Genomic DNA, 23,182 nt, shown 5'->3' on the forward strand with positions numbered 1-23,182 from the left:
CCAAAAATGAACTCTCCAGCTGAGGAACAAGACATTAGTTTTCATGATCTGAATGAAGAAGAGATTATGCATATAATGTATTGGACTTCCAACCAAAAAGGAAGAGACTGACCCAATTCTGAAAAGCCAGTACTGTGAGGGGTAAATCTGTAAGCTTATCTGCAGATAAGCCCTAGCACAGGGCGTTGTACTGCAAGCACAAACAGATCTCATGACAACAATGGGCCAGTTACAGTAGCAAATCTTTCCTTATCAGAAAAAAAAAAAAAAAACAACTCAGAAAGATTAATTACAACACATTCCGAGTCTAGGGAATACCAAGGGTTCAGCTTTTTTGGTTCATTCAGAGGTCAAGTGAAAACAGACATAAGGCAGTCCGCAGTGGTTCAGGACATGACTTGTAACTCACCTTTCAACAAATCAGTCAACTGCAATATGAGAAACCTACACTAACCCATCGCAGGAAGCTGCCATTATAGCCAACACTCTGGGAAAGGCTGAATAAGACAGACCTCATATCAATGAATAGTTCTGGTCCACTGGGAAGTCAGTGATGATCTTGATGAACACCACCATCCTGATTAGTGAAGGTCAAAGTAAGTGAAACTAGTCCTTACTCTGAAATTCTGGATTTACTGCAGCTAGCCTGAGAGTTTGTGACAATTCAATATTCCCAAAACCAGTATTAAGCACAACTTCTTTCCCCTCCAAGATAATAGGAAGTAGCTGCCTTATGACCCCTTCTTCTGCTAGGATTAGAGGAAATAGGGTCTACAGCTTGTCAAAACAGCACCTCAGGAGAAAGAAAGAACAGCTAGTGATGTGAGCATGCAGACAGGTACAAAACCAGACATGGGAGGAAGGGAGTCCTGTAACTAACCTGGATGTAAAAAGGTAACACTTAAGTCAGAAGAGTCATAGGAGATGCAGAAATTTGGAGGAAGAGATGGAAACAGGACAAGCCCAAGGCTTACACAGATCGAGAGAGAATCAAAATGCATTGGGAACTGAGTAGGCACAGGCCATACAACCAAAACAGAATGAAGTAATATTTTCTCTGATGAAAATCTGTTGCAGGACCTGTAACTTCAGATGGATTCAAATACAAGGTCTTAAGGTTTAAGACACTATATGATTCTATCTCTCAAAGAAGAGACATTAGATACCATAATTACCTTTTTTGCCATAGAGTGGGTTAGTTATAAATATTAAAAAAACCAAAACTATGCTCAAAAGTAGTAATTCCTAATGCATAATAAAACAGATTTGGGAAAAAAAAGTACTTTAATATTACCTAAACAATATAAAATACGCTGAAGTTTGAAAACAATTTTCATATAAGTAACCAAGGCCACAAAGTATATTCTATAATCAAACCACAACAGCCGCAAAAATGTTCCCCTTGCCCTTTTTTGATTGAATATCACTTCATGTTTGATACTGCATCTTTTGCACTATCACCTACTTTGCTACAAAAGGACATGAATGAAAAAAATCTGTTGTCTTTACAGACTCTGACTTACACTTTACCTGTATTTGTTTAGATATATTTATTAGACACAGATGTGTATACCTAGATTAGCTGTCACTGTACCTGTATATTGTTTGCATGTGTAAAGCCATGATATAACAGGGTGAAAGTCAAACCATGTATCACTGGCTTTCAACTGCATGTAAAAGGGAAGATCAACTACTGTTCCACAGTTCAGCTGACCTTTAAAAGCTACCCATAATCCCTTTTAGTACGTATCTCCAAAACCAAGACCATCACTATTATTAAAACACCTTGGGGACTAGCTTAGAAAGGCTAATCAGCTTCAAAATATCTGAAATCCTGAACTCCTCTTTGGAAACCGAGCTTTGTACAACACAGGAAAAAAAAAATCTGAGTGATTATGGTGCATATTTTTCATTGCCAATCAGGAAAGCAGAAAGTAATCTCAGGGTTGCATTCTCCAGCAAAAAGCTATCTAACCTAGCGCAGAAGAGATGTGGCAGATTTTTTTACCTTTTGGGCAAACTCAATAGGAAAACCAGAAATTGTGTAGGACAGAGAAATTAAGCCAGTTCAAAAATTTCACTACATTACATGCCTCACACTAGCATTCTGTGTGGACCCTTCCATGCCATGACGTGATACTACAACGTATTTCACGAACAGTGGCATAACTCTCTGTGTGCCTCAGCTATGAGCTGGTTACAGGGAACTAATTAAGCTGGTTTACAGCATTCACCAAAAAAGTCTTAGAAACAAACACTATCACCCCACAAACCACAAACTGGGAAAGTGAGAAAGAGGATCAAGTAGCAACATCAATACCTTAAGCAAAAATTGCCAGGCAATTTGCACCACCACTATAAAGCTCAAACTGCATTAACTGCATTCTTACTCAAAGGCTGAAGCTTCATCCACTTTTAAAGAAGACACAGCTCTAAGTATTCACACCAGGAGAGTACAGTGTCTTACACACTATAAACTCACACTATAGCTTACTCTTACTGAGCACCCACTTTGCTTTAAAGGCAAATCCTAAGTAATTCCCAACCTTTTATTCTTGTTAAGCCCCGTCCTCTCCAACTACCTTATTTTTTTTTCTTCTGGAAATTCAAATGTCTGTCTTACTACTGTCTTACTACTACTACTGTTGGCTACTGGCCACAATATGCTTGTATTTTTGTCCTCACTTCACTCATGAAACAATTTTCTATGTCAACTTATTTTATTTCCTGAATTTCCAGCACAGTGTTTTTCTTTACTCACCCTTCTCTTTCCCACTCTGTGCCTTCCCCTCATCTATTGCTAGCATATTCCTGGTTTTTCTGGTGGCACCTTTATATAAATAGTTTTCCTTATGAACACTGCCAACTGACTGCCTGTTGCCACAGAATCTGCAGGGAGCAGCAACCTGCAGCAGCTTCCAGGACAGAAGAAACAGCATAAATATTACTAGGAAAAATAGAGAGAAAAAGAAAACACAAAATCATTTGCCATGAGAGATTAGCAATAACCCTTCCTCAGACCAACTATGGTTTGAAGCAACTCTGAAGGAAGGAGCCAAGAGTGGATTGTTCTATCTAAACTTCCCAGGTCATTGGCAGTTACGGGGTAGACAACAATCTGGGGGAAACTGATGGATAAAAGTTGGTTGAAAGTTCACTTGGTTAGGGTTTTTTATTTTAATCCAGGTCAGAATATTATGGACACCTCACAAAATAAATCTATTCACAACATAGCAACTATCACTGTATTAGTACATTCTGCTTTAGAAACTTTTATAATGCCAAATTCCAGAAATAGGAAATATTGCCTATTGCCCAGTGTCTTAAATAGCAGGAGGATACAGATTAAAAAAAAACAAACTGGTAAAGAATGCCTATACAGACAGTTGCATTTCATCTGGAAGACACTAGTTGCTTTCAGAACACCAGTTATGATAATAATCTGAATTAGAAGGAATGTGCAAAGAGGAAAATAATGACCATCTTGAGAATGTACCACTGGTGAAACTATACCAACATCAGTCCCAAAACAGTCTGAAGCACGCTCTCCTTACAGACACAGTAACCGCCTGCAGCACTGTCAGAGCAAAGTGGACTTTGCTAGTGGCTCCAGTGGAACCTGACGAAGATAGATGGCTGTACATTGTTAATTCTGTAGCTTGAGGGCAAGTGTGTACAGATGCTTGAAGTAGAGCAGAAAAAGAATCTAAATGCTTTGGTTAACATTTGGTTAAACTGAGATTGCCATTACTCCTCTGCTTTAAAGGAGAAAATATGCCTATACCATAGACAGCACTACAAGGGAGGAATTAAAGCTCACTACTGTAATTATCCATTTCTCTAAGATTTGCGCTAAGCATCCTTGGATAGAAGGTATTTTCAAACAGTATATATTTATGACACTGCTCCATCAAGTAGGAAAGGTGATTTGCCCATCCTGGGCTATTTGGAGTTTGAATCCTGTGTCTACACAAACTACTTTGTAACTTTGTGATTGATGGGGAAAAAAACACTCTGTTCTACCGTAGAGTGTACACAAACATAAAATGTGTTTTAGTATTTGGCTCTAGATAGAAGTGTGAAGTAAAAATATCTTCAGGAAAGAGGCTGAAAGAAGTTTAGGTGCAAAGTAACAGCAAACTTGCATCGCCACTGAAAGCCAACCCTTGTTACGGGCAGTAAGACCTAACCATTGCCCAACTCTCCACTCACCCCCCTATGGCATACATGACAACACAGGGCATATGTCTGATTCACCCAGGGCTTTCAAAGAAAATCTAGCATCAGGCAGACACACATAGACATGAAAACCAACAGCTTAGCGGGGCTTCAAAATGGCACATATGTGAAACATCACCTTCCAGTTACACCGTATGCGTAGTAGGTCTTTAAATCCTCACATGACAATTGAGGTTTGTAAGGATTCTCAAATCAGTGATACAAGCCTTGTCCTCTTAGCTTCTTTCACCACTCTGGCCATGCAGTCTTCTCCTAATACCAGCTAGGAGGTGAGGATGCCCCTCCCACCATGCTGGAAGCTATAGCTCCTTTTGTTTTCATAGGTGGGACAAGGAAAAGGCATGCATCGCAAAAAAACTCTGTAGGAAGCATCACGGTAACAACAGCTATCATTCAGGAAAAAACAAGTCTTTCCTTTCTTGAAAACAAATAGCACAAAAAGTATTCTTGCTATCCACCACATGTTCTTGCTTAAAGCAAACTTCTGACATAAACCAGCCTTGAATATCTGATATATCTTGACCCACAATGCAGCATCCCTCCCCCAGGAAAGAATGCAAGCAACTCTTCTACCACAAACAAGTCACCATCCACTTGTTGACTACATAACTCCACAGTGATAGATCTCTTTCGAGTAACACCCATGTGTTACAAACATCAGCAGAATCTTGCGAAACCGGATCCTCTTGGATCTCCATCTCTCCTAAACTCAGTATGGTATTTACTGTAGCTCAGTGAAGACCTGCAATACCATTTTAGAGAGGATACTGAGACTGATAATTGGTTTTGTTCCAATTTGGCACAAAATGCAAAACATTTTGAAACCCTGCACAAACAAATATCTCTGCTATTAATACAGTAGGTCTGGTTTGGGTTTTGCTTTTTGTTGTTTTTTGGTTTTTTTTTTGTTAAGGCAAGACCCTCTGAGTCATCAGAACTAGAAGGGAAGAGAGACAGTTTGGGGTGAGAAAGTAGAGAAAAGCAAGCATGTACAAACTACTCTGTCACTGACCAGACTTGTTATGGAGGTAGCTCTTAAGCAAACTTCACAGATAGGTGGAAAAAACTGCTTTTGACAAATCTAGATGCACATAATAGGCACCTTTTTTTTCCCCTTCCAAACAGAACTCTTTAAGCACTATTTCCAACTGAGCACCAAACCTCAAGCCATCAGTTTCCAAAACAGCAGTACAGTATAATTTTTGATGCAAATTAACAAATGCAAAAAAAAAAAAAGGAAAAAAAACCCAACAATGTTCCTTGAAACATTTTATGTTCCTGAACCCCTCTAGATAAAAATCACTTTCTTCTTTTATTCTATGAAGTGCCATTTTCAATGTCCTGCTAATCCCATGTTGCTTAATTAGCTATGCTTGCCTTTTTTACCAGTTTTAATACCATCTACAGAATGTTTTCCACACATGCATCTCTGTTGATCAAACACAACTTATTGTTAATCTTACCCACTACTAGGGGACAGTACAAGAGAATAAGGAAAGAATAACTTTAGTCCTTTACTGAAAAAAATACGTTTAAAATACCTAGAAATCTGGAATTCTTTCAATGCATATGAGAAAACACTGTTCTAGCTAATAAGTACTCTAATCAGCAGTTAATTGTGCGTGCATATAAAAATAGAAATCCATCATATGGCTATCTATATACTCATGTGTTACATACACCTACATACACATTTTACGCGCGTGCTTCATCAACAGAACAGATTCCTAAGATTGCCATTATGGAAAATACTTGTAACCAATCTTTTCTCCAGACATGCTCCTTCCATCTTCTTGGCACTGAAGACTGGAAAACTGTGTCTTGATATGTTAAAGTTTGTATGAATAGCAAACCAGAGAATGCAAGGCAAGTTCAACTTCTGATTTAAAAAACAAGTGATGTTCAGTGTTTTGTGTATCAAACCTGAATATGTATTACAGACATAGGACTAACATTGTAATGTCAATTTTTGATAAATTGAAGTCACACGCAAAAATTGAACATCTACTGAACTGAATAGAGTCTACTGAAAGTGACAGACTGCACTTCTATTGGAAAACAGACATTTGTTAAGAAGAAATTAATAACGATAATGTTCTTAGACAACAGCATCTGAGCACACACTCATTACAGAGTATTTATCCATGCCCAAAATTTGGCTGTAAGTCTTAAGAGCCCTGCATCTAACCGTAGCTTAACATGGTCTTGAAACAAAACTAGGGTAATACATCACCTAAAGAATACATTACATATTCATTGCCTAAATAAAAAACATTTTATAACAAGGTTACAGTAAAATGCACTAGGTTTCTGTAGAAAAATAACATTATTTTTTCTTAGACATTCAAGTAGCCTATAAGCTCCAACACAACATATAAACACATACCTTTTTGTAGCAGAAGAAAACAAACACAATTAAATGTAATTTATAAAAATCACTTGCCACCAAGATGAAAAGGGAAACGTAGTGTGCACAATCACACTAGTGGAAAACTCATTACTTAATATTCAGGTTACTTACAGATTTGTTGTCCAGCCAGCAAGGTCTCCACTGTCCATGATAAGGTGATTTCCATCCAGAAGCCCAGGTGGACTACTAGAGAAGGCAGGTGTTGGAGACTGGGAAGAAAGAGAATCCATGCTCCCAGTTGGGGTGTCTTCTCTGGGAGAGCTGTGACTGTCAGCTGGAAAAGACAGAAAAGACAGGACAAGTCAGAAGCATACTAAAAGAATCTCATAAGCCAAAGAAGCTGCTTTGGTAACAATTTCCTGCACTGTGAGAAGAAACTTTACTGTCCCACTTTCACAGGATATTCTGGGGAACAAGCAGTTTCTCTGAGCATTTACCCAAAAGGTACCACTGCACAGTTTCCCCCATCATTATCACCAGGCTATCTTCTCAACACAATATACTCCTGGTCCCCTTTTCAACATGTGCTTTATGTGGAGGAAATGCTAGATTTTGGGGGGCTATTTTTTAAGTAAATTAGTCACTTCTGGCAACAGAATAGTTTAGGCCATACACATTGGTGTGTCTCTCTAAAAAGGCAGTCTATAATGTAATACTCATTTTAGGAAATGATTGCCCTCAAGTACCATTAGTTCTATCCTATCAAACATAAAACAATGACATTTAGAAAGATCAGGATAAGCAGCAGATCTCTAAAAAATATGCAATACCCAAGAATGTTACTTTTATTATTCCCTTTTAGTGGTGTTACTTTTGAGAGAATTCTGGTCTACTATTTGTTTTCATAGGCTACTCTTAGAATACCACTAAGGGAGCAATAGATTTAGATACGACTACTTAAGAAAACATTGAAGGAACACCATTCCTATCCCATGGACAGCAAGAAAAAGTTACCAAGGTGTCACAGCACTCACTGCAAGCCACGCTGACATGTATAGCCAAGCATCACATTCTTCACTGAAAAGCTAACCTTCACCCACATAGCTTTTCCTTTTTATTTTTTTATTTAAACATCACCTGTACATTATATAAATTCTAGAGGAGGTGTATGAAATGAGGACAATTGCAAGCATTAAAGTGTACAGAACAGCTAAGACCACAGTCCCAATTAGGTAAGTAATAAGGGTCATTTCAAGCCACCCTTTACAAGGTGCCTGGCATCTTTTCCTCCCTCCTCTGCCCTTCCTGCTCCCACTAGCACTCATGAGAATGGCCCACAGCCCTGCTAAATAACTGCATCACAAAAGCCTCTCCAGGGTGGACAAGATCCTATCAACCCTACCATCTTGGTAAGAGTTCTGCTCCTTCAGAGCCAAAAAACAAATCCTAACACAGTGCCGCAATAACATGATCAAAAACTGTTAAAGTATTGTGCTTGCTTGACAAGCTGTATTTCCTATATACAGTACTACGCAAGACAAAGTCCTGTACAGTATTACTAATTCTAACTGAATTAGCATCTGCAAACAACTGAGCTTAATTCTACTCCACCAAAGTAAGCACTACTGTTGTGATTATTTCTTTCATTTATTACTTTTTTCTTAATTGATTAAAAATGCAACAGCAATGAAATACGGACAATGAAAAGCCACCTTCATTGGATAAAATCCTTCTCACCACTTGATTACTGACTCAACTAGTTCAATTCCTTCTGCTTCAAAAGCAGAAAGCTAACAAAGCACTCACCCGCTTCCCCAGCCATCTTGTCCTCACCTGCTCCCATAGAACTCTCAGAGAACAACTTCCCTAGAGAGTAACATGACATACAACTGAAAAAAAAAGAAATGATAAAAAGTGATCATCTGGAAATTTCTCCCTAAAGCAGCTGCTAATTTAAGGATCTAAATTAGCCTGTAGTAACGAAGCATGATAAGCTCTGAGGAGGAGAATGTCAACCTGGGAAAGTAAGTCACCTGCACTGTGTCCCGATCCTGCTCACCTTGCACCACCCCACTGCACCCAGGACATGATGCTGCTGCTCACGTTTACATGACATGACATGAGAACCGTAGGAGTTCCAGGTAAGAACTAATTAATTACATCTCATTTGCAGATGTATGTGTCACAGTGATAAACATCTTGGAGATTAGACAGTAATACTGCAATTTTACTTTATAAAGAAACTGAATTCCAAAAAACTAAATAGAATTGTACACTAAATAGATTTAAGTCCTTTTAATTCATCACAATTTCTTTTCAAAGTAGTAGTGTTAGTGCAATCCAGATGATCAAACTACATACACCCTATCAGAAGGTCACTCAAACATTCACTTAATATTATCAAAACAGCAGAAAAAAAAATATTACTTTGTTGTTTAGTATTATGATTATGGCCAACTCACTGTATAGAGAGTATTTTCCATTGAATTGTTTCTCAGAGCACATAGAAAAAGGAAAAAAATAAATAAATACTAAAGTCTTCAGTCAGGCACAGTAGAGCATATGTAAGACTGCAGTACACAGGCAATTGCATTTGACATTATCAGAAATGAAGCTGTGTGTTCAATCTTTCCTCAAATTTTACTTCTTCCTTCCCTTCCTTCCTGAGCTGCCATTTTCTCACGGTCAATACTGCATTGCACTCTCAAGAATAAGACTGGGTTTTGAACACTAAAATCAAATCAGGTATTTAAACAGGAAAACACCTGCTGAATTCTACGGGATTAAGTGAACGCCCTCTAAAAACACATTCAAAAGATACTTTAAATTTCTGATGTTTTCAATTATCTGCTTTTGTAAAGTAGAACAATACCTTTATTCAGGAACAGGCAATTCTGTTTAAGTGCAAAACCAGATGACTAATCATCATCTAGCTCATTTTCATGACTAAAACCAATATACGCTCAAAACCTAAGTCTTTGAAATATAGTGTTATTGCTGTAATTTCAACAGTATAAAGATTTCAATCTGTATGTTGGTGACAAAAAGTTCAGCTAACTTTAGAAACTATAATTCCTGTACATGGCAGAGCCTGTAGAACTGTATCTAGTTATCTTTCTATAATCTTAATAACCTGCTTTTCATTAATGCCCATCTCCTGGGTCAAACTATATCTTCCAAAGAGTCTTTGAATACATCAGCAAATGATAAAGATATCAAGTGGCTACTAATTAACACACTCCCTGATTAATGGATGTACCTTCCCATTGTTAGGCTTTATTTTTAGGCATGACCTATGTAGTATGCATTGCTAATAATTCTAGTATATTTAATATCTGGGGTTTGTGCTGTATGAAGGTATGTAAACAATCTCCTTTGTAAGTTTACCACTAAATCTCTTACTATAAGAGATTTTGCGCTTTTGGAATCATGCACCTGTTTTATAAACCTGTTACAATTTCCCAGAGTTCTTTCTGAAGAGCCTGATCTGAATTCATGGATCTGAGTTCATGACTTTCTGTTGTGGTCCCCAAGTGCCATATTGAGCACTGATCCCACCACTTTCTCCTACTCATCCACCTCCTGTTTGTACATCCAAGGCTGGCGCTTTTTTGCCGTGGTTTTAAATTAAGAATTTATGATGAGCTGATTGCCCATTGCAACTATTTCAGAGTCACTGATTCTAAGGACACAGTCCTCCATTCTGTAGCTACAGGCTACATTTTTCCTCTAAAATCTGTAGATTTATTTCTCAATACAACCAAGCTTATTTTGTTTGGGTGCAGCTTAGCACATGACCACAACTCCTACATGACTGCCACTATCATTATTTGCAATTCCTTTTAACTTTCTCCTATATGCAAATATACCATCGTATTTGCCTTTCTAAATACTGCTGCTACATTAGCATTCCTTCAGTTTCTTCAAGCTTCTTTAGCATGCGACAAGATGCTTTAAAAATTAGTATTGCCAAGCCATACAACCCCATGAGCAGAGAAATCTTTCAGGACACATTAGATGGTTTCACATCATTCAAAATATTTAACTTTCAACAGACCTACCTATGAAGATTTCCTCTTGTTCCTGCTGATTATAAATCCGCCGTCAATTTTCACAGCTAAATTCTTTCTAAAAATTCTTCAAAATTTGTAACATATATTGACAATTAGCTCTTTTCTCTCCCCCCCACCCTCCCCCTTTTCCTGTATTTTGCTTTGCGGAGGCAGTGAAGATCCTAAACTACTGGAGATTAAAAGGTCTTTAAAGATTTAACACTGTTTGCTAAAGAGTGTTAAGGACATTGCTGGAATTGAATCAGCTTCATGGTTTTCATTTTACCTCAGACTTCAGGGGCCCCCTGATATTGATAGTCTAATATTTTTACTGTGTCTCTCACTCCTCTTTACCTCCAGCATTGTTCTCCAGTGAGAGGTTTCCCAGTTCTATGAAAGGATGGACTGCCACATTGAAAGGACCTGTCAGTCCAACAAGGAGCTTCAGAAACTTCTTCTCTACCACTTGAATTCTAATGAGCTCTTACACTATAAAATAGGGAAGACTTGATTTCTTTTAAAGCTCGTTTACAGCATTTTTTTGAGCACACAGTTTCGTGTTCGTGGTGTCTTCCTTTTCTCTCCCTAAAAATGTCAATCCCCCTTCCTTTTCTCTCCCATTACAGTCTTAGCTTTGGGTGCCAGATAGTGCCAGAACAGATGAAGGACATGAGGGTTTTTGATATAAAAGCAGTAAGTCTGTATGATGTCTCATGAATGTTTGTCAACACTCCAACCATGAACTTTTCACCTTCTTTTCCTTATGTTGTGGGAAGCCTCTGAGTGCCTTCAGCATTCAGCTTGGCCATCTTTCTAGAGTTGCAACCAAGCTGCTTCTATGATTTATCTCCTCATCCTACGCAAACAGGTGTAAGATCCAATTTTACTCCAAACAGGGTTAAAACTTGTTTCACATTCTCACCACCTTTTGCATACTATTTAATTTTTTTGACTGCTCAGATGCTTTTAAACTGTCATCTAAATTCTCTTCCTGTTTCACTGTTCTAATCACAACACTCATCCAAACCTTAGAGCTTTCACTGTGCCTCTGCGACAAATACCCCGTGCTTTGCCTTTATGATTGTTCACAGTTCAGAACAGCCCTATCTAGAAAATAAGACAGCTTAGGTTAATGCTAACCATTTACTTGTTGTGTCTAGCTGGTACTACTTACCATCCAGTTTCTAACCCAGATATTCTCCCTTCTTCCCTAAATCCCTGCCTCGTTATGACCCCTTCTCATAATGAAAATTGCCCAGAGGGTAAGAAAGAACCTATATAGACTAAGACCTCATCTAGCTTCTTTCTAGCAAATATGTAACCCTCCATTCCTTTTCCCTTTTGTCTGGATGAACCTCAGATAGTAAAGGCTCTCAGACCTTCCATACCAGAAATCTGAACTCAGCTCCCACTTTACTGAGCATGACATGCCTCCCAGTTGCCTTCTTTTCTCCTTTCCCATCTGGCTAGTCTAAGAATATTTTTTGCTGGCATCCAAGGTTGAAAAAAACTGAAATACTTTGGCAGAGTCAATAATCAGATCCTAACTTTACTCCAAGAATTCTAAATAAGAAAAAAGCATTTGTAATAAAAACTATGAAAACCAGAGAGCTAACACTATCAGTTGCTTGAGTAAGGAAGTTTTCCTTCCAACTTCAGCTTACATAAAGAATTACATATTTCACTACTAAATGAAAAATTAATCTTCAACATTACAAACAATGTCTATAGTTTAAGGGTAGCCAGAGGACAAAAACAGTTTAAAGTGAGTATTTCTGGAGTAAACGAGGAATATATAACAGTTTCTACTGAGATACACAGAACAGATAGAAGAGAACTGCCATATGTGTTCTAAGTGCCCATCAGATAAACAAATCACGGCAAAATAAGAATAAAAGACATGTCTCATTCCACTTTGACATAATCACACAGGTCTAGCTGTAGACAAGGGGTGATGGGGAGAACTGCTGAGCAGGGTAAATTAGAGATGCTGCAAAATCCCTATTAGCACCTTCAAGTCTGACATTTTCTGCATCACAAGACTGGGAAGCAGCAGCTGCACTGCTGTGCAGCCAGCCATCCTTCCCTTTCAGCATCCCGCTCTGAGATAACATTCATTCACCATAAATAGCTACCTTCCCATAATAATACAGAAGTTCAACCAAGTAGAAAGTAGCTTTGCTCTTACGTGAATCTGTGGGTATGTACTATGTTTTAGTTTTAACAGGAATCTCATAGATCAGGAAGAGAAAAGAAATACAAGTACCAAATAACCTCTGCAAGTGAGAACTTAGTTCCATGTGCTAGAGCTTCAGCATCCACAGAAAACAGGCATGAAAAACATAAACAAAGATAAGTTGTCTCACACAGTTGATAAAACCTGAAGTGATCCTGTGATATGAAGTACCAATCACTCTGGAAAGCATTCAGCCATTCCTGGAAAACTAGAGGTAATTCTAGTGGAGAGAGGTTTCTGTGATAGCCAGAGTGACCAGAGGACTCTGCAGTCAAGAACGGCCTTTTCTAGATGCAAGGCTGCATCCTTTGTTCACTATTTGCAGTACAGATCATCCTGCGGTAATCACACCAAGGACCAGGTGAACTCGGACCTACTTCTAGTTCACCACATTTTTATTGTTTTTTGAATTAATGAACTCCAGTCATCTGTTTCAAAGTAAATTAAGAAACTGTGTACTTTTGTTTATCACACCACTGAAACTCATCAACAGAATTGTTTATTACTCACCTCTTTAGACTACAGAAATCCTACTATTTAAACATGTAAGATTCCAAACTAAGGTGAACTCACATAAAAACAAACTAATAATGATCTATTATTTGGTTAAAAATAATCACAGAGAATACTAAAACTAAACAAGAGAGTTATTTCACTGTTCCCAAATACTGGGTATTTGGAGGTCAGATTCCTGTAAACATTCAGGAAAACAGCTTTGCATTTCATTGTCAAAAAGCATCCATTATCCTCATTGTGCAGCAAATCCTGTACACTGCAGCACTGCCTTAGTATGCAGATAGTTCTTACTTAAATTGAGACATCATGGTCTTATATACCCTAAAAGTGATAGAGCTTTCATGGAACAAATGAACAGCAGACAACTCACATACCCATCAGTTTCATGCTGTCTTTCAAAACACAGAGTAAGAATTAGATCTCTATGCCAGCTATTTTTTCCCTCTCAGACAAAATAATTAACACAACTATTACTGTTGACTACAGCTTTTTCCTAGATAAAGACCAACTTTGATATATTTTTCAAATGTGTGCATGTACAAGCATGTGTACCTTAGGCACAAAGTAGCTTTACTGTAGAAAGATTGTTTTTCCCAACTCCATAATGATTCAGATACGTCAGGAAAGGGAGGAAGCTGCACCAGACAGAATTTGCCTCGAGACTGGCTGATGCAACTCAAGAATTGTAGCCAGAAAAGTGGGTGTCTGAGTTGGGGCTAGGAAAGGGAAAGAAATGTGCTCATCTGCAAGTTACTTAGGGGCAAGTGGGGCTCTGGGACTATACCCCTGCCCTCCTCCTTTTTCATACTTTTTTATTTCGAAAATACAAGTTTCAATTTTAAACAAACCTCTTTCTAGACATACACTTAACTTGTAACAGCAATTATTTCAATAATTACCTCCCTTACTGCAGGTCCTCTCTCAAAATTCAGGAAAAATATTGCTTGGATTACTTCTTTATGTGAATAAAATCCCAAAGACACATATGATTCTAGGCAAGCCTTTTGCTGAGCAAGCTAAATCTAAAACAAGTAAAAAATTCCAATTTATTCCTCAAACTGTGGAAAATCGGTTTGAGACAGAGTCATGGATACAAGGTTGTGATGTTAATTTGTATCACATAATTAAATTTTGAAACACAACAGAAATCAGACACAGGCATGCAGAGGGGTTCCTGTTGTGATTTGTGTATACCATGATAACAAGAGCAGTATCTAAACTCAAAGGTTACTCAGTTTTTCACCAGAGCTTGCTTGGCAGGAAACCACACAGAACCTTCAGCCTTACCAGGCTGGCCACATGCCACACATTAAATTTATGCCTGAAAAATGCAGTGACAAACTGAAGCTACTTCCTGAAAACTCTGATATATAATAAACCAAAGCTTTCGCAATTTTTCGGTAGCATTAAGTGTTTTGGGTTTCCGTAGGTCCAGGCAACATTTGTCTATGGTCCAGATCCATACTGAAACCCACCAATAGAACAGCTCTAGTCTAATCAATGAAAATAAGGACTGTGGAAAACTAAAGCAGATCAAAAAGGGCTATAATGCTGGAATCAGGGGTAAAAGTTCTCTAATTCAGCAGCACTTCTTAAACAGCATCCAAACCTCCAAAGTCCATGAAAATACTCTTCTACGTTTCCTTTTCTGTTGTGTTGGTAATTCAGCCACTGACCAGCTGGAAAAATGTCTCTGTAAGGGTCCTTTACCTCCAAAAGGTAAGGTGTTAAAAAACTCTTTTCCTGAGCTGTCAAACAGACACAGCATCATGCTGTTGTCTCCTATTCTCTTGCTATGTAACTTACTTCACTTGCAATTACTTCCCATGGCTTATTAAAAGAAGTTTCTTGCAAATAATTCCACAATCCATGGTAGTACTTGGATAATGACAAAGACTAACTGCTCTCACATTGTGTATGTGACAGATCTCTCATAAGAAAGCCACTCTGAAACATTTTTAGTATGCTGCTGACACTTGGCTGTGCTTCCTTCCCCATTCTGTTTTCTGTTGTCGTAATAGTCATTTCAACAGAGGGATGGATGAAGCAGGATGCTATGGCTTATCAAAAAGATGACTGAAAACAAGCTACGCAGCCCTTAAAAAAGTTTTATCAGCTGTTTTAGCTGAACAGCCAGGTAACATGTTTATTGAGGAATCTCCCAGTTGATGATTAGGAAGACCGATTTTGCTACCTCCATGTAGTTATTCAATATCTTATTCTATGCCTAGATTGTTCAACCAGTACCCATGTCTCTGATACTCCCACTCTGGGGTTAGATGCCTGCAAGTGCAACTTTTTATTATTTATTTTTAATTTATTTTACACATCTGGCACGGAGCTCAGAGTTGGGCTCAGCTCCACTGCGGAAGCGAGGCTGTGGAGATGGATCAAGGAGGCTGCGTAGCACGTGGGCAGATCCAAGCAGTGTTAATGGCCAGGTAGACAGAAAAAGTGAACACACTCATCTTCAGTGAATTTGTACCCATTACAAAACAACTGAAATCCACTTCCTCAGTGCAATAACCAAACTTGCCAGGCGTCAAGCATCTTGCTTGCAGATGTCAACTAATATGGCCTCTGAGGCTAATTCGCTTGACCCAGTCAAATAGTCTTCAATAAGACTGCAATCCTAGCCAAGCAGTCCCACCACTATTACCTCTCCATGATATCCCCTAAGTACTTATTCAATCTCCTGTTGGTTCAGCATGTTAGAAGTACAGCTGAGAAGGAAGGAGAGGAATGTAATTCACCTTGCACTAAACACAACTTTCACAAGATGAAAACAGGCAAAAAAAAGGGAAAAAGAGAAATAGGACAAAGATCTCCAGAAGCTAATGGAAGAACAAGAACATGAGGTTTCTTTTCTGACTGAATAAAGAAAACATCTAGAGAGCAGGAGCAAAACAGGAAAAGAAATCATATTTTCTAACTTGCAAATCAGCCTTTCAGAAAGTTCACCACCTCCCCCTCCAAGACCTTCTCTCCTATCCTTGTCATCAGTGAAGGGAAGCAAGAGCATCCCATGTGAGGAAACACCTCATTCAGCAAATGCACACTCTCATCTATAAAAAACTGACCGAAGAGCTGAACAGTTTCAAGGATTCGTTCTACTTATACTCTCATGTGCTGGGTGAGAGTATTTACTTTCAACCAGAGGTTGGCCAGAGCACAGCTGGCATATAGCAAAGATGCGTCAGTGACTTCCATGCCTGGAATTAATGACTTTTAGCATGCCAAACTGGCCTTCTTACAGTAATATGTGCCCTTGCATGTCTGTGTGCAGAACGTACAGAATTAAAAAGATGAAGGATTATTACAGGAGATCAGAGATTTTTAATAATGTCTGGCCTCAAGGAAAGACTGACCCTATCTCCTGAACTGCCTATTTCTTTTTTAAATTCAGATTTTAGTTTTAGGGCTATTCAAGCTCCCTTTCCCTACAGCTCTGACTCCTGCTGTGTGCACATGTGGATGTGTTTACGCTGAACATTTTTACAGCCTCTGGATTTCATGTACTGAAAGCAGACAAGCACTGCTGGTGATAAGACAATTCTCACACCAACCACGAAGATTTGAAACACATCATTTGAAAAGAAGTTAACAGATGTTTACTGGATTATGACAGTTAAATCTGATTTCAGGTAACTGTGCAGTAAGTAGGCTGTAACAAGTAGATTACTCACAGGTGTAACAGTGACCAGAATGTATAGCATGTATGCAAAGCATGGGCCAAAATTATTACATAACTCCAAGAACGTAAGTACCCTCTATGGACTCAAAAGCTTTCCATGCAGAAGTTGACAACCCGATAGGAAACTGGGACTCTACACATACCCACTATTACCTACGAAAAAGCTTCACCTTCACTGGCAGTAACTCAGAAAGACTTACTTTGTATAGCACTCATCCTACTCAGGGCCATCAGGTAGAAAGAGCTGTGAGAGATCATAAAGAACTGCAGGAACTATTCTCGCAACAAGATGAAATACAAACTATCTTAAATTCTACACGGCAAACAGCAATCATTGTGATCTTCCCCTCACAACTAATATTGGTGCACCTATTTCGTAACAGCATAGCTGTGGCTTCTGCTCAGCTGTTAACAACAGCTTTGTAAGCAAGTGTTGCAAGGCCTTATAGCTTTTTGATATGCCTGTGTAGCTGCTTTTCTTTCCATTTCCCCTACTATGTGCCAGGTTACAGAAACACTTCCAAGCAGCAGATTCAAAAATAGAAAGAGTTCAAGGCCAGGTTTCACACCTGCAACCTTGCAGCTCTGGGCTGTTCCAGCTCTGAAGACCAGTCTCCTTATTATAAATCCAAGGCTTCCTCTAACATCCAGGTTTTATGTTCAGTAATTCTGAATGAAGTTTATGGGCTTTTTACTTATTTGTTTGGGGCAGGAAGGGTTAGGAAGAGGAGGGAAAGGGAATACAGCAGCAGCAGAAAGCGATCGCAAACACTCCGTACGCTTCCCGAGTTCCAGAGGTAGGGGGGTGGGGAACAGGAGACAAACACCTTAAAAACAAAACAAGCCCCCACGTGATACTAGTATGCTATGCCAATGTATGTGCCAGTGGGAAATATTGACAACTAGGGGGTAATTCGGATAGAAAAAGGCATCAGCAACCACTGTGCCTTAAGAAGTATATTTTGGTTTGCTTAGAAAGCAAGTTGTTCTGCAGTTGGACAAATCATCATGCAAGACCCATTTTTTGATTCCAGGTGTGATTTATGCAACTCATCATGACTCTCTGCTCATCTTGGATGGACTGTATTATACTGTCTACCTTAAACAGGACTTTTCTTGCCTCAGTTGCTTAGCCCTGCAAAATAGTTTAATAATCTCTAAGTGTCTGGCACAGAAAAAGATTAAACAAAACAAAAAACTGTCAATTTTGCTCCAAGACAAGGAAAGTATATAAAAAAATGAAATAAAATTGGGGGGGGAATGAATCTTAACTCTGCATTGCCTTCGAAGAAGAAATATAAACAGAGCTCTTTTCCGATATATACTGACTGTCCAAATGGAAAATAAAGACCCAGTGACATTTTTAGAAAAACAGGATAAACAACTCCCTGTCCTAGCTAATAGTCTTCTTCTCCGTGCACAGACAGACAGAGAGAGAATGCAAAGTTATTTGTACATAGCTAAGACTGCAAGCCACAGGAGTTTCTGTATTGCTCCTTAATTCACTCTAAAATTCATTTGGTGGGGGGAAGAGCTATCTCCAGAAAAAATTAAGAAAAAAGAAAAAGAAAAGAAAAACCAAATTAATCCCATGTCTTCATTTCAAAAGGCAGGAAAACTCTGGAAATGATCCTAATGTAAATCTCAGACAAAATTGCATTTTCCTGAAAGAACTACTTCGGGTTTAGGGCACATATGAAAGTAGCTCAGAGCTCCCCATTAAGTTTCGTTCTTCTTGCGCCACTGAGATGTCAAAAAAACTTCAGAGTGAAAATTTACTAACTGGTTTACCACAAAGGAAAGAAGTTGAAAGGCAAACAGACTGTATCATCTGCGACTGAAGTTTGCCTTTCAGGAAATGAAGGTCTGTATAGTAGTAAATAGAATACCTGAATTGTTTGCAAATAGGTTTAATCATCTAATTGCCATGTAGAAGGAAAAGCTATGCACCATCAGAATTCAGTACAGCTAATTACTAGAAGGCAAAATAAAGATTTTTATCAAACATAGTGTGTGTTCTTCAGCTATTATATCTATCAATATTGATCTCTCTTACAGCCCCTTCCTGGGTGGTTGCTGCGAAGCTTCCCGACTGCAAACGTGCTTTTAAAAAGAAAAGCTGGCCCAAACCCTGCATTTCCAATTCAGTGATTCCGAAGCCTGTTAACTCCCTGGAGCAGCTGACAGTTAAAGACTTGTTTCCGCTTTTCTAACAATTTCCTGGTTTGCATAACAATCCTAAAAGAAATGCTCTCAAGAAGTTTTCCAGCACAGAGAGATTTTCGTCTTCAATATATGTCTAGTTTCAATGCACAGAATATTTATATGATTACAATAACTTTAGAGATATATTTTTCAACAAATATATTTACATATAAATATGTGTCAGCTACTTGGTTTAAAATAAGATTATGATAATTTTGCCATATCCAGGAAATACAAAACACTGGCTTATGCCTGGTGCTTAACTCATGCCATTGTGAATAAAGAGGGGGGAGGGAAGGGGTTTAATGTTTAATTTCCTGTTAAAAACACACACAGGATAAAACCTTCCAAAGAGCAGTTATAAAACATGCATTTGTTAGCCAAGAAACTAGGTAAATATGGAATGAAGCCCAGGCTCACTTTTATTCCTTCCCCCCCCCCCCCCCCCCCCCCCAAAGAACAAAGTAACTGGAGGCCACGGTGCCTATTTGGAGGCACTGAGCTCTGTTACTAAACTACTTAATTAATCAGCCTGCCTGACTTACGCACCCTGTGTCCACTGGGGTAGTTCCTCAGGTAATGCAATGACGCAGTTGAGCTCATGGTACTGTATTGCCATGTACACTGCACATGTGCCAAGCAACCATTGTTCCAACTACTAACTACCTTTCTGACACAACTACCTAGCTAAACACAATTAAAATAAGCATTAGCATGTAGTCAGTACCTACTAACAGCCAGTTTTCTAGCAACAAAAGATTGAGAATACCACTACATTCAGTAGCAGCTGAAGACACTACAAAGTATATATATATTTTTTTTTTTACAAGTTACAGTGGGAAGTACTATTGTCAGATCCCACTGAAACTCAGTGCCATCCATCCTGGAACTGTGACTTTACCTGAAGCAATTCAGCCTTCATCACAGTTCTACCACGTATAATGACATGGTTATTCTGCAACTCATCACTAGATCCAGACAAGTACCGTATTTCTATATGATATGTAACAGTAACAGCCTTTAACAATCCCATTTCTTCTCTTTGTTAAGATGCCCAAATTAGACAAAAATACGGACTGTGTTTACAAGTCAAACATTTGTAACAGTTTTCAATAGTGACACTGTATTTTGGGATTTTACAATAAAAATAATCCATAAAATACTTTCTGTCAATTATGTTAGGGTCAAGGTCAGGTCCTCAGTGCATACCTTGCAGCATGGAATTGGGGAAGCTGTGGTATTTCTTGTGACCTGCTGGGATTCACATTCCAAATTAGACTGAAACAGCTCTGTGAGCGGCTTCAATTTTGTTTTTCAAACGAGGATAAATTTATTATTGCAGGTATAGCTCAAGAGCTTTCATAGCTTTTGGAAGCATATTATTCAAATTAACACAGCTTAAGCTTTTTAAGTAGATGAACCTTAAACACCTTCTAGTCAAGGCACTTAGTTTCATATTTGATGCAAGAAAAGAAAGGCACAGAGATTATGCATCTCCCTGGTGAATTTAATCTGATGGCAGGCATGCTGAATTTTTTGCAGACTCTTTGCAAAACTGGCTTTGAGACAATAAACATTCCTGAGTTTATTTCTAAACCCTGCACTTAATAGCTATTGTAGGTATTTGTGCTCTTAAGAAATCAACCACTATTGACCACTGATTTAATGACAGCTCATCAGTGAATCTCCTACTACTGCACGAGTTCAAAATCTTGCTGTTTATTTTCACTTGCTGGACTTCGTGCCCTGATCCAATATTTCTTCATGTGAAAAGGCAATTGACTAACAACATTATGAGGGAGGAAAAGGAATAGGGTGGAGAAAACCTGAAACACAAAATGAGCCCTGACTTGCCTTCTCAGTACTCTACGTACCCCCGAGCAGTGAAATTTCAGGAAAACAATTATGCTTCTGGCCAACAGTCAAAATATATAAGATGTTATATACCCTTTGCTTCACTGTATGTTGCTACTGCATGAAAAAGCAAGATAATTTTTTTTTCTTCTCAACAGTAAGGCAAGTTTACAAGTATTTACTGCTAGTTACATCAAGGTATTAAAGATTCAAGCGAAGTAGTAGTATTCCCTAGTGCAGTGGTGACCTGAGCTTTTAATCCAGATGAATTTGACTGTAGAGTGCATTAGCTCTTCTCATAAAAGATTTGCTTTAATTTTAGCTCTCTCTCCATTTATCTTATGGCTGTGTGATCTTCAGCAGAGGTCAAAGAGATTTCCCCAAAGAAACAGAAGCTGCTTCTTTTTTAGAGGGGAAAAGCGTATTTAAGACAGTTCGTCCTACTTTAAACATAAGTCACAGGATAGTTCTCTTTATGCTTTCCTTACTCTGTTGTTCTCCTTCCTTCTTTACATGCTCTGGAGCAATTAAACAAGCATGTATGTGCAGGCACACACATAAACAAATGAAACATGAAATGAAAACACCTGTGAAAGATAGGATACACAGCCCATATAACGCAAAGACTCAAATTATTAGTAACATCTTACCATCATCCAGCTCAAGACAGAGATTGTAAACAGCCAGAGGCCTCTTAATACGTTGTCCTTGTCTTCTTGATTGCCTTGGTGGGGCATTTGGAGGAGATACTGACATAGAGATTGGCTCAGGAAAAGTGGCATCAGGCAGGGTTTTGAAAATCTGCAATCAAGAACACAAAGGGTGTTAATTATTTATCGTGAAGAGCAACCTGTGTAATGCAACTGTAAACCATTATCAAACAACATTTGTTTTGGATTTCATTCAAAGCAGGCAGGAGCCAAAAATCCATTCCTTCAAGTTTGGGAGTATGCCGTGGGTTTTTAATGAGTGCTTTTAAAATAAATAAATAAATGAATGAATAAAATATGAAAATAAGCAAAAGCACTGTCTACACATTAACCAAGCTGAAAATCAGTTAATCCAAAGACAAAATATTTGCAGCCACACTTGCCAGCTAGGATGGAGGGGAAGGGGAAAAAGGGGGATACTAACTTTATAAACCAGTAACTGAACAGATTTATAGCTTTAGCTAGGACCTATCATTTTGCCAAAATACCCATTTTAATTTTCAAATCTTTTGATATCATTATAATATCAGCCATCTTAATTTACAACAAAACAAAACCATACTCTCGAAGACAGCAGGAGGAAAATTTTGAGGGGAGGGTTTTTTTAGGGAGAGATACTATGGTAACATACCATGTTGAACTTTTTCAGTTAACTATTACATATTGACTCACACTTATATTAAATGATGATATCTACAAAGATACATATAAAAAGGATCGCATTTCTTGTCACCATTTTACCTTTTGAGTCATGACCATTAGCGTACCACCACTTCACACAAAATACCATGTCATTTCTCTCAGGATTAACCAGCAAAGCAGATTTGCTCAACCTGATAGCATTTCTACTTTGAGTGTCATATACAGGGTACAGTCTCATGATGCTGATTTACTTCTAGAAAATTATCAGTATGCTAACACAGCTAACATAACACAAGCCTTTTCCAAGTGATCATGGCAGATCCGCATGAACAAATTAGCTTAGTACATACTTCAGCAAAGACAAACCAGCAGATAAATAAAAACAGCACCTGAACAAGAAAAGCCCTGTGTCTGTACAGCACCTTACAGCAACTCAACACAGCAATATAACAAGATATAATGAAACAGTATAAGGTATTCTTGTGCTCTGCAACGTCACATTGCCATGTCTCTGTATAGGAAATACTATAAAGAAGAGATCATAATGAATCTTGACGAAAAAACCTTTTATGAAGTAGAAATTCATGCAGAAAGTATGAAGAAATGCCACAGGTAACACATTTCTGGATTATTACAGCACATGTCAGGTGTAGCATGAAACTGCAAGCCAGCCAGGCTACTCTA

General features: G+C 38.4%; 1 protein-coding gene across 4 annotated transcripts in view; it reads right to left on the minus strand.

The window, feature by feature from the left end:
* Positions 1-23,182, minus strand: part of ARHGAP10 (Rho GTPase activating protein 10) — a 153,317-nt gene that overhangs the window by 18,110 nt on the left and 112,025 nt on the right. For all 4 annotated transcript variants that reach the window (XM_062602770.1, XM_062602769.1, XM_062602771.1 and 1 more), the window contains 2 exons: positions 21,797-21,947; positions 6,761-6,923 (listed from right to left, as the gene is read on the minus strand). In XM_062602770.1, coding sequence (XP_062458754.1) covers positions 6,761-6,923; positions 21,797-21,947 — 314 coding nt within the window. The remainder of the gene's footprint in view (positions 1-6,760; positions 6,924-21,796; positions 21,948-23,182) is intronic.

The sequence above is a fragment of the Pezoporus occidentalis genome, unplaced genomic scaffold (genome assembly GCF_034315485.1).
Source record: "Pezoporus occidentalis ecotype Australia unplaced genomic scaffold, CSIRO_AGI_Poc_V1 ctg79, whole genome shotgun sequence".
NCBI classification, from domain to species: domain Eukaryota; kingdom Metazoa; phylum Chordata; class Aves; order Psittaciformes; family Psittacidae; genus Pezoporus; species Pezoporus occidentalis.